This window comes from Crocuta crocuta, unplaced genomic scaffold (genome assembly GCF_008692635.1).
Source record: "Crocuta crocuta isolate KB4526 unplaced genomic scaffold, BGI_CrCroc_1.0 scaffold322, whole genome shotgun sequence".
NCBI classification, from domain to species: Eukaryota; Metazoa; Chordata; class Mammalia; order Carnivora; family Hyaenidae; genus Crocuta; species Crocuta crocuta.
Window position 1 is genome coordinate 3,321,395 of NW_027532592.1, and position 12,198 is coordinate 3,333,592.

General features: G+C 48.2%; 1 protein-coding gene across 1 annotated transcript; it reads right to left on the bottom strand.

Annotated features, from left to right (window-relative positions):
• Nucleotides 1-820: 820 nt before the first annotated feature.
• SRP9 (signal recognition particle 9) lies at nt 821-11,851 on the bottom strand. The gene is made up of 3 exons (XM_077779868.1): nt 11,658-11,851; nt 6,872-6,940; nt 821-3,016 (listed from the first exon to the last, which is right to left on the bottom strand). Exons 1-3 carry the CDS (start codon nt 11,727-11,729, stop codon nt 2,897-2,899), a joined length of 261 nt encoding a protein of 86 aa, XP_077635994.1. The 5' UTR covers nt 11,730-11,851; the 3' UTR covers nt 821-2,896.
• Between the last annotated feature and the right edge of the window lie 347 nt (nt 11,852-12,198).

Consider the following 12,198-nt stretch of genomic DNA (forward strand, 5'->3'; position numbering starts at 1 on the left):
AAGGACAGGACCTCTTCCTTCCTGTTCTTGGGCAATGGATTTCACACGTCGCTCATTTTTGGCTAGTTTCAGAAAACTGTGAAGACCGTGCCCGTCATATGGTTGTTAACGTTAGCTATTTCTAAGGTCGCAGGTCAACTATAAGATGCTGTCAATCCTGCGTCTAATCAGTGTCTCTAAGCTGTGGCTGAGGGAAGACTTTATATTAAGACAAAAAGGTGGCCGGCTAGGTGGCCCCGAAGGGAGAAACCAACCTTTGACGGCAGAGAACGCGGTGGCCCGCGAGCAGTGGTTAATGAAGCACGTGCTCCAAGGAGAGTGGGCCTTTACAAGAGAAAGACAAAATGGAGTGATCTGATCTGCTAACTGCACCCAGACTCTCATGACTATAGTGGCTTCACCTGGCTTATCTTGGCATTAGAGGTGTTTGATCGAATACATCACAAACGAGGTGCTGAAAATTAGTCTGTGGAAGGGTGATTAGTGTCTAGAAATACTTCATGATGACAAAAAAAAAAAATCAAAGTACACAGCACTGCAATTTTCAGGATATATGATGTTTGCTGTTTTGTTATTTATGGAGTCTTTAAGAAATGCAAGACGTTGGGGCACCTGGGTGGCTCAGTAGGTTAAGCATCAGACTTTGGCTCAGGTCAGGATCTTGGTGTTCCTGAGTTCAAGCCCCATGGAGCCTGCTCCGGATTCTGTGTCTCCCTCTTTCTATACCCCTCCCCTGCTCACACTCTGTCTCCTTCTCTCTCTCCCTCAAAATAAACATTAAAAAAAATCTAAAAAGAAATGCAAGACGTTAACCAGTTGATTCTCTTAATAACTTTATTTTGTACAGAGACAAATAAACACAAGTTTGAGATTCAAGGATTTCAGTTTCTCCCCACAGAACACGCTCTGGGCGGGCAGTCCTGTCTTGCTTCCCAACTGCCAGAAACAGCGTTTAAGAATAGACACAGCTCTCAGCAGAAAAGGCAGACGCTACCTGCAAATAATCCTGCAATTAAAGTTACAAAATAAAACTAAGGGCTGGCTATACCCTTTCCCTGAAAACTCCTCCCCTTCCTAACAGCTCCTGCCATTTATCGCACTTTTCCAATGTTCTGGGTACTATGCTGGGCACTTGGAAGAGGTGATGCCATGCAGCGCCCATTGCGTCCAGTTTCCGAAGTCTCCTTCCTGTCCGTGACCAGGGTTAGCAAGTGGCTGAGCCAAGACAGCAAACCAGGCAGGCTGCGGTGCGTACGCCCTCTGCTCTAGGCTACAGGGACCCCAGGTCCCTGAATCCCAGTCCCTCCCTTCCAGGCTGACTCTTAGGAAGTAGTGTTAAGAAGTGGAAGGTGTAGGGGCGCCTGGGTGGCTTAGTCGGTTAAGCGTCCGACTTTTGCTTAGGTCATGATCTCACGGTTCGGGGGTTCGAGCCGTGCATCGGGCTCCGTGCTGGCTGCCAGCTCAGAGCCTGGAGCCTGTTTCAGATTCTGTGTCTCCCTCTCTCTCTGACCCTCCCCTGCTCACGCTGTCTCTCTCCCTCTCTCCTAGAAATAAATAAAACATTAAAAAAAAAAAAAGAAGTGGAAGGTGTAAATGAGAAACAAAAGATCCAAAAAATCCTCCAGGGATCCCATTCATCCTTGGGGAGGGAAGACCCCCAAACCCAATACCCTACTATTTGATGTTACTTTTCTTAAGAAAACCACCTTGCCATCAACCTACATCTTCACAGAAAGTCATGTAATAAAAGGTACTGACAAAAAAAAGTGACCTATAGTATCAGGAGGCTTATTTTAGACTAAATGAATATAGTATATTCCAGTCAAGAAACCAGTAATTCTTGAAAAGTTAAAAACTCCAAGAGAAACATATATCCATATAATATTTTATGCACTTCTCAGAAACATGAAAAAAGTCATATGGCTAATGACAAATTCCTAACCAAAATATTTTAATGCAGAAAGCAACATGTGAACATTTAGGCAGTGAAACTTAGGTTGCGATTACATAGTAAGTATCAAATAACATGGCTCTTCAGGTTTAATGGAAACCATAACATCGTGACAGTCATGCTTAACACCCTGGTTAAGGGAGAGATGGACAGCGGCAGCAGGGACATCTGCAAGGCTCCACAGGTCAAATCACCGTTAGCTCTTTTGAGAAAACGTAGACGGGAAATGTGTGGCAAATACATCTGGAACACGGTGGCCGCAGCACGTCAGCAATCATGCGCGTGAAGTAACCACAGTTGTTTTTGGGCACTGAGGGCTGGATTCAAAGCAAGTATTTGGTCACCAAGTGAATGATACTGCAGACCCCTTATGTTGAAAAATACAGGTTAAATCTGGACCATTGAGGCCAAGCACGCTTGTTTCCATGATTATTTGTAGATCTGGCAGAGATGCCTCTCCACACAGCTGGGTGCTGTACACAGGAATTCCAGTCACCGTACTCGATGGCCGTGGGTCTTCAACGGCACAAGTTTTATGCTCCAAAAGAAACCTATCAATCCAGTAAAATGTGTGCAGTTCATTTTCTTTTACAGACAGATCCGCTAAATTTAAGGAAGAACTGGCTTTTATTGATAGCTCATTTTCACGTTACTGACACAAACTTAACCATGGAATAATTACATACTTCCCCCAACATCAATCGGCAAAAAGTTTCCAACACAGATGCATTTCTTGTCCAATTTCCAAAAATAAATAAAGGCTCTCTACCTGAAGGCATTTACAGTCCTAGATCTCTAAAGCAAACATTACCAAAAAAGTACAAAAAATGATCCCCCACTTCTGAAGAGCCCACTTAGTTACATAAAGTATTTTCTCTCCCAACATTTTGTCAAAGTCAAAAGAGATTTACTTCCAAAGAAGGGACAATCTTCCTTCCAAACCATTTAGTCCGTTTCCATGGCAACGCTGCGGGACTCCTTGGCTACCATAAGTCGCATTAGTTGACTGTGGAATTTCTCAATCTTCTTTACGTCTTGGGCTTGGTCTGTTCTATACACCAAACACTGTCAGAAATTTCAAAAGTGAACATTAACTGCATAAAACTAGATTATCAACAATGTAGCAAATGTAGGACTGGGTACGAACCTGAGTCTTTCTCTCCTACCACTTTTGCCCTATTCCCTCCAGAGGCCATACTAAGGCAAATACACTCGTTTTTCTTTCTTTTTTTAACGTGTTTATTTTTGAGAGACAGAGACAGAGGAGGGGCAGAGAGAGAGGGAGACACAGAATCCAAAGACAGGCTCCAGGCCCTGAGCTGGCTGTCAGCACAGAGCCGGACGCGGGGCTCAAACCCACGGACCAGGAGATCATGACCTGAGCCGAAGTTGGACGCTTAACTAACTGAGCCCCCCACACGCCCCAATACATTCAAGTTTTTAAGACCCCAGCAATTACATTCGTTTAGTATCTTACAGTATTTTAATTTTTTTAATGTTTTTATTTATTTCTGAGAGAGAGGAGAGAGAAAGCGTGAGCAGAGGAGGGTCAGAGAGAGAGGGAGACAGAATCCGAAGCAGGCTCCAGGCTCTGAGCTAGCTGTCAACACAGAGCCCAACACGGGGCTCGAACCCACAAACGGTGAGATCATGACCTGAGCCGAAGTCAGACCCTTAACCGACTGAGCCCCCCAGGCGCCCCAGTATCTTACAGTATTTTTAACTCCACTGCTGTAAATTTTAAAAAAATGAAATGAACTGTCAGAAGTCTCTCAAAAATGAGCAGTAAGTGATCCACTGAATCCCGCTGTGGGTCTGATGAGGACTCAGGCTCAGAACCAGCTGATTCCCTCTGGGATCTGGTCCGAAACAGCTGAGTTGTACTGGGGAGAGCTCAGCAGTCTCAGGATACCCTTCCCCACTGAAAATGGGAGATGGGAAGGAGGCAATAACGAGAATTTAAGAAAATATCTAGCATCCCTTGCTCACAGCCTGTCACTGCCTAAATTAAACCACAAAAATCTGTCCAACCTTGATTTTCTGAAGATATATACAATTTTTAATCCAAACCAAATTTTTCTTTGCTTTAAGTTAAATCCTTCCTTACACAGGTCCTTAAGATCTGCTGATGGTCTCTCAAAAACCATTTTTCCAGAGTCTTCAAAAATATCAAATTTCAGCTGACAGCTCTGTCCCTCATTCTGTAACACGAGATCCACTCTTCTGCGGCCCATGTTAAGGGTTCACCTGAGTCTTAAACAAAGGGAATGAAGGATCCTGCAATAATATCCATCAACTTAAGTAATCTACAGTTCAATTTGATCCCAAAACGGTCTGAATCCACTTTGCCCTCAAAAATCCTTTACTGACGTTTACCCACACATCGTGGGGACTGTGTGACACTCTCGTGACAAGGCCGTGAGAGAGAATGGATATGCCTTGTCGCTCCAGTTTGACAAGAGATTTCAGATTCATAGAAAATGTTTAAATCCGTCACAGGATGAGGGAAAAATGCACAAATGGGATTATAAAAAAGTCAAATCCACATGGTGACAGCAGTAAGTGCGGCCCAAGGGTGAGTTTTAGAAAGGATTGTTGTCTATTAAAATGAATTAGCAATGGAGGTGCACAAACTTGTTTAAAGAATTATTAGAAAATGGACTTTTACTGCTGGAGTGGATTCCTGTATTTATGATCTAGGAGGATGGGTTCAATTGTGTCTACTCTCTTCCAAACATGGGCTAATTCTCAGCAGTTTTAAGGAAGAAAACAAAAGCTGTTTTTCTATTTCGATCTGGTCACAGCAATCACAAGCCTCACGCATCAAGTCTCTCCCAACGCTTCCATCCGGGAGGCCCAGGCTGTGCAGAATCACAAGCAGAGCCAGAGAGGCCTCATTTTGAGGCACAGCCTTTTGTGTTAAAGTCAGTCCTGTGTTTTTTCCTATTTTAAAAACAACGCAGCAGTTTCTCTTCAGCAGACGCACCTACCCACTCGGTGCCCATCACAACTGAGGGGGATTCTCAGCATGAACTCCCCGAGACTCAAGCACACACGTGCGTGCCNCGTCACAGATCAGGAAACTGAGGCCCAAAAAGCCAAACTTTGGGCCCAAACCTCTCCGTGGCTGAAACGCCGAGAAAGGACTAAGCTAGGATGCAAATCTCTGGATTCCAGGTCCAGCCGGCTGCACCTCCACCTACTTTCCCTGTTCCACATCTTCAACGACTTCGCAGGACTTATGTGGTTCCCAGAGCACATGGTAGTCCCGGAAAGTCAGGATTTGTGCAACCTGACAACGCGACCTCGGACACAAAGGTACGATGTAAAAGTGGAACACAGAACTGAAGACAAAAAGTGATTTCCAGTCATTATAAAACTTTTTAAAGAACTAATCTATTAGAAACATGTTTACTGGGGCGCCCGGCTGGCTTAGTCAAGGGAGCGTGTGGCTCTTGATCTTGGTGTGAGTCTGAGCCCCACGTTGGGTGTAGAGATAACTTACAAAACAAAATCGTACAATAATAATAATAATAATAATAATAAATAAAAACAAACCTGTTCACTAGGTACTCTCCGAGTCAAGACCATGCTAGTTGCTAGAAACACATGTAACAATTTTACCTCTATTTCTTGAGACTCACAATCTACTAAAAAGACAAATATGGCGGAACAATTACAGTAAAGGACAAAGAGAGGGAGAAAGACAAGCAAGATAAAGCCAGCCTGCGAGCTGGTCTGGAAAGAGAAGCACCTGTCTTGCCTCACTGGGGCGGGGGTAGAATTCGATGCCGCAGAGACAGACACAGAGTGGACACAGAGCGCTCAGAAGCAGAGGCCTGCACCAGCCTGTGGGTCACAGGGAAGGCGGAGGGTGCAGGGGACGCGAGGCCACGGGCACAGGAGGAGCGATGGGGAGGCACTAAGGTTTCTCAGCAGGTCCTAACGAGCAAACGTGCATTTGGAAGAATCCCTCCGGACCCAGAAGGATGAGCGGCGGCAGGCACGCAGCCAGGAGACAGGCCCAGGCGGCTGGCTGTGGGAGGACGCCCAGAACGGAGGGGGGTGGCAGTCTGAGTTCCCTTCTAGACGGGCTGGTTCCAAGGAGCACCAATGTCAGGATGCTCAACAGAGAGCGGGGCGGCAAGTCAGGAGAAAAATGAGCTAAACGTACAAATCTGGAGACAGACTGGGACCAGGGAGTCTGGGCTCCGCGGCTGAATGCACTGCTTCAGAAGCGGTACGGGAAGATGGCCCAGGACAGAGTGCTGGAGAAACCAGTATTTATTAGCAAAGAGGGATGGAACAGAAAAAAGAAACAAAATAAATGGGAGCCACAGACACCAAAATAATTCCCACGAGAAGGTGGTTTTCTGGATCAGAGCAGCAGGGAGGTCCAGTAAGATGTGAGCTGATGAGACCATGAGGTCTGAAAATGGGGGGCTGTTGATGGGCTCTTCCCCAGAGTAACGCAGCGGATGGGTGTAGCTCAGGGGAGAGTAGCACAGCGGCCAGAGCGGCCGGAGGGGGAGCAGGGGGCACGGGCCTGAGGGATTAATGGGATGCGTGCAAGTGACAAGACACAGCAGACAGGGAAGAAAAGGTGGGGACCTGTAATGCCTAGAAGCTGTGTTCAAACACCATCACTTCTCACACGCTAGTAGGAGCGTCCAGTGTGGGTCTCCACACTCCTGCTTCGGGTCTGAAAGTAATGATTAAATTATACCTGACATACTGCACCGATGAAAAAATTATTCCCCAAAGTCTATAAACGTAGCTTCTAGAATGAGGTTCTTGACTTTGGAATGAAACGCAAAATAAGCATCTTAACATAATCTGCATAAATTCTATGTAAGTAATTTCAAAATGATTAACTCCAACAGATCTGGAAGTATGCAACAAATAAAAATGTATACTTACAACTAAATCATCTGTTACTTTAATACACAAACTCCCATCAGAATGCCTATATTTGAGAACCACACGTGCCTGAAATAAAAACACATATTTAGAAACAGTGAAGTCAGGAGACATTTCTCAAAAATAACAGCCTTCAGGTACCATGAAAGCACTCTTTTAGAATAGTCAAAACACCTAAAAGCATCTTTGCTATAATCATCATTATCGAAATGAAGCAGAAAACAGTATTTTAGTTCATTCTTACTGCTACAATTCGCTTTTTAAAGACTTCTTAAGAAGCTGGATATTTTATTTGCAGCCAGTTGAAAGAGATATACTGAAAATTTCCCAAACACACCCACACTCGGAACATTCAAGAGACTCTCTAGGTGCTCTGGCATCAAGAATACACAGATCTTTCTTGACTTATGACGGTTTTGTCCTAATAAACCCACTGTCAGATAAAAACATCATAAACTGAAAATATCACGGGCACTTGGCTGGCTTAGTTGGTAGAGCATGTGACTCTTGGCTGTGAGGTCAAGCCCCACGCTGGGCGTAGAGATTATTTAAAAATAAAATCTTAAAAGATATATATATCATTAAGTCAAAAATGCATTTAACACACCTAACTCACCAAAGATTATAGCCTAGCCTACCTTAAACACACTCCAAACACTTACAGTAGGCTAATGGAAATTACATAACAGAAAGCCTATTTGATAACAAAATGCTGAAGGTCTCACGTGACTTGTCAAATACCACACTCAGAAGGAAGAACGGAATGCCTGTGCAAGTACAGAAAGGTTCTAAGTGCATCGACTGTTCATCATCTTAATGGCATGGCTGATGGAGGGCTATGGCCTGCAACCGGAGGTGGCCGGCTTCAGGACAGTGCTGTCTGCTTATCGCTGGCCCAAGAAAAGATCAAAATTCAAATCTGTAGCATGCTTTCTACTAAATTTATATTGCTTTTGGAGCACTGAAAGTCCACCCAACGTCAAGCTGGGGACCGTCCATCTACTGAAGGGGATCACAATACGCCACCTCAAAACACGTCACTGTGGCCTAAGGACTGTTGTGAGCTCAGAGCAATCGGCGCCCTCTTCTCCTTCATGCTCTGCTGGCTGAAAGTAGGACATAAGATAACCTTTGTAAAAGTGACATAACTTTCTTCTTTTAAAAGTTTATTTGAGAGAGAGCACACACATGCACGTGCAAGAGTGAGCAAGGGAGAGGGGCAGAGAGAGTGAGGGAAAGAATCCCAAGCAGGCTCTGTGCTGTCAGCATGGACCCCAAGGTGGTGCTTGAACCCATGAGCGCTGAGATCATGACCTGGGCTGAAACTGCAAGGGGGATACTTAACTGACTGCGCCCCCCCCGGTGCCCTGGACATAAATGTCTAAGGGTAAAGGTGTTCCTTTCTTCCCTGCTGGGAAAAGAGGGGGTAACAAACCTTACTTACCACACGTTCCCACAACTGCCCTCCTTCCCAGAAGTCCCCAACCCCCTTTCCTCTGTCTACCCACTTCCCTACACTTTGGCACCTTGTGAAGACAGTTTAGAGGCCTCAATTTTAACAGTCTCAGTCTCACTGGATGTGGTGGGGTTTTTTTCCTCTTGCGAATCTGTCTTTTGTCAGTTAAGTCAGCAGGGCCCCAGTTGTAAATACTAAACCCAAGGGGGCAGAGGAGGTTTTCCCCACCCTACAACACCCACAATGCAGCCAGGGAGGAATGACGGGATGAGCAGTGGGAAAAACAGCAGACAGGGCATCGCAGGTCCAAGTCTGCGTCTCAAGGCTCCCGGGAGGCGGATCTGGACTCAGTAGTCAGCAAAAGCACATCTTGATTACAAGGTGACACGTTTACGACAGAAAACCAGAACTCTGTCTTGGGAAGGAGTCTCCATCCACAACTCTTCCAGAATAATTCCTACACTGAGCTCATGCTACACAATTCCTTTTACTGCTCGCATGCTACAGTTAGATGGCCCCTCCCAAGAGAGTTTACCACTATGTCTACATTAATATTTAAAAATAATTTTTTAAACTTTATTTTTGAGAGAGTTCATGAGTGGGGACAGGGCAGAGAGGGAGGGAGAGGATACCAAGCAGAGTCAAGGCTGTCAGCACAGAGCCCAACGTGGGGCTTGAACTCATGAACTGAGATCATGACCTGAGCTGAGGTCACTCAACGAATGAGCCACCCAGGGCCCCTCCCCCCGTAGGAGTATTTTAAAAATGGTTACAATGTAGAAGCAGACATCTCAAGACAATTTTGGACTCTGAATAAAAAGGGATCTAAAGCACTGTAGCCTACAGCTGCTCCCATCACGCTCTCTGCTCTCCCGGACTTGGGGGACAAAAAGGGATGCGACTCTGAGATTCGTCTCAGGGAAGGAGAAAAAGGAAGTCACCAAGATCTTATGTAAATCACAACTAGATTATCTTTAATAATTCTGATTCTATTTATTGGGCTATTTCACTCCGTTCTGCATGATTTAAATAATCAGCTCTCCAGAAACAAAACGTAACTTTAAAATGTAGGAAGCACGACCACTGTGTAATGTTTATCTCTGTTAAAAGAACGCTTGCTGGCTTCCCGAGGAGAAATGAGAGGTGGCGTGAGAGGATCTAATTTGTAACTTAGGGGGCACCGGCGACAAGCAGGGCAGACGCACAGAGAGGCAGAAAGCCGCCGAAGTTCCTGCTCTCTCGGAAGCGGGGACTTCAACCAGCCGAAGCCCGAGGCCAGCACGGGCCGACCCCATGGAGGCGGGCTCCAGACGGCTGGGAAGCACGCAACTTCAGCAGGGGCAAGGGGCTGTACGAAGGCGTCACAAAGGCGGTTTGGAAACGCACGCAGTTCTTCTAGGGAGGAAGGCAGGCGAGCAACTGAAGCAGCCGCGTGAATGAAGACAGTTTTGGAACGTCAGGGGTCCAGAGTGGAGTGGGGTGGACACGGTGGGAAGACTGGAGGGGGTCACGCGGTGGGCCGGGAGCCTGGACCTTCTCCGGCCATCAGCGAAAACCCACCATCTGAGCAGGGCACGGAGAGAAGCGTGGCCTGAGCAAAGGCGGGGCTGGAGAGGCACAGCGACCGGCGAGAGGCTGGCACGTGATCCACGGGAACAGTGTCTCCGGCCATGTGACGGTAAAGGCGGCGGGTGTGCGACGGGCTCCATGATGGGAGAGGACAGAGGGCTCCGTACGGCAGGTTCCAGATTCCCGAGAAAACATCTCCTCGTCTTCACGGACCGGCAGAAACAGCGCAGACTCAGGGCTTAGACAAGTGGGTCCAAACTTTGGCTTCATCCCTTGGATGCTGGGCAAACTAGCTGACATACCGCCTCCAGGGAGGGTCTTAACCGCCCTCCTCAATTACACACAGAGGGTCCTGAAGGGCTGTCACCTGCAGGGCGTCCAGGAAACTTGGTCCGGCTCCCTCTCCGTACTCCTCCCCTCGTTCCTATAAAACCCCCCACTCAAACACCAGCAGAAGGCTATGGTGAGGAGGCAGAGGTTTTTAGGACACTTGGAACTTTCCAGGGGGTGAGGAGCAGAAAGGTTCCCCTTCTGGCCTCTTCTGGACTGGCTGTGTTCACAGCAATCCCCTGGAACTACCGTATTTTCATTTTCCCTACCATATTCTTAAAACGTGACTTTTGATGGAAACCTGTATGTTCTTTTCCCTGTTTTCAAACACATTGTGTAGCGTGCGGCACTCTGGACACGAGCCCTGCGCTGCACTGTTCGCACAGCGCATTACTGGAGGGAGAAACTGCGTCCCTACCTACAGGGACATCAACAAATGGAGGAGCCAGAAATCGCAACATAAAATACTCAACTCCAAAACGTCTAACCCATTTCATCACTGTGATCATCATAATCTTTTACTGTAAAGAACGGACCTTTTATTATTTTATAGCTTCTCATTACTTTTCCAGGCCTAGAAACCTAGCAAGTATTTTTAATTAGCAAAGAGCTACTTATTTTTATGTGTTATTTTACATTTGAAAAAGAGACACACACAGAGCACGAGCGGGAGGGAGACACAGAATCCAAAGCAGGCTCTGAGCTGTCAGCATAGAGTCCGACGCTGGGGTGGGGGGTGGGGTTTGAACCCACGAAACGTGAGATCACGACCTGAGCCGAGATCAAGATCAGATGCTCAACCTACTGAGTCACTCAGGCACCCCATTATTTAAACACGTTTTGGGTATGACAACAAAATAAAATCTTGAGTGGAAGAAAAATCAAGACCCGAATGCTTAAANTCTATACCCTCGAACGATGAGCTAACCTCTGGCATCTACTTACAATTTCTGTGGCGGCCGTGAACGAGAGCCCTGAACCTGTCTGCATAGGCCGATGTTCCGGGGAACGGGTGCAAGCACTCTCCTACACTCGAGAGGACACCGACTTCCGAAAGGTTAAGAACCACGATTCTAAGGGGTGCAAATGCCTCCCAACTGGGGGGCATGTTTCACGTGTCTCGGCGGGGACAAATGTCCCCGTTTTATCTGCAGGAGGCTGGAAGAGGGCACCCGGGCTGCAGGGGGGAGGAGCCCTGACCCGAGAGACACGTAAACCCAGCGAAGACCGCAGGGAAGTTCCAGGCCTGGCAGCGGAGAGGGCAGGCCCCAGGCTGCGTAGGGCCGCGCGAGCACCCTGTCCAGCCGCTCCCCGAGGGAGGGAGGAGACAGAACGATGAGACGCGGCGGGGTCTGTCTCTGCTCACCGCCAGCACCTGCTGGGGGGGCTGCAGAAGCCCCGGGGCTTCCGGGGGCAGCGCGGGCGACTTACCTTCATAGGGTCGGCGAGATAGAGTTTCTCGGCCGCGCGGCTGAACTCCTCCCAGGTCTGGTACTGCGGCATCGTGGGCCCGCAGCGGAGCGCGAGAGCAGGCGAGGTCCAGGACCGCAGGCGGCGCCGCCCGGCCCACCTTCCACTCACCTCCGGCACCAGCGACCGGTGCGGAGACCCAGCGGTCCAAGATGGCGGCGCCTCCTCGCACCAACGCCTCGTCCCATTGGACGGCCCGGCCCGCCGTCGCCCAATGGGAAGGAGGGATGCTACCAGGAGGGGCGGAGCCCCGAGCGTGAGCCTCTAGGAGCTCGCCGGGAGAAGCCGGGAGAAGCCGGGAGATGGGTGGCGGGGTGCCACAGCGCCCCCCTCAGGACTGGAGGAGCGGAACTGCGTGGTCAGGCCCAGGGTAGCGCGGGACCGCGGTGGAGCCGCTGGGTGGGAAGAGCAGGGGACCCAAGCCTGGAGACCCACGGGTCCGGGTCTGGCTGTCACGCCCGCAGCCTAGCGAGGGCGGGGGAGACATAGACGCAGCAATGCA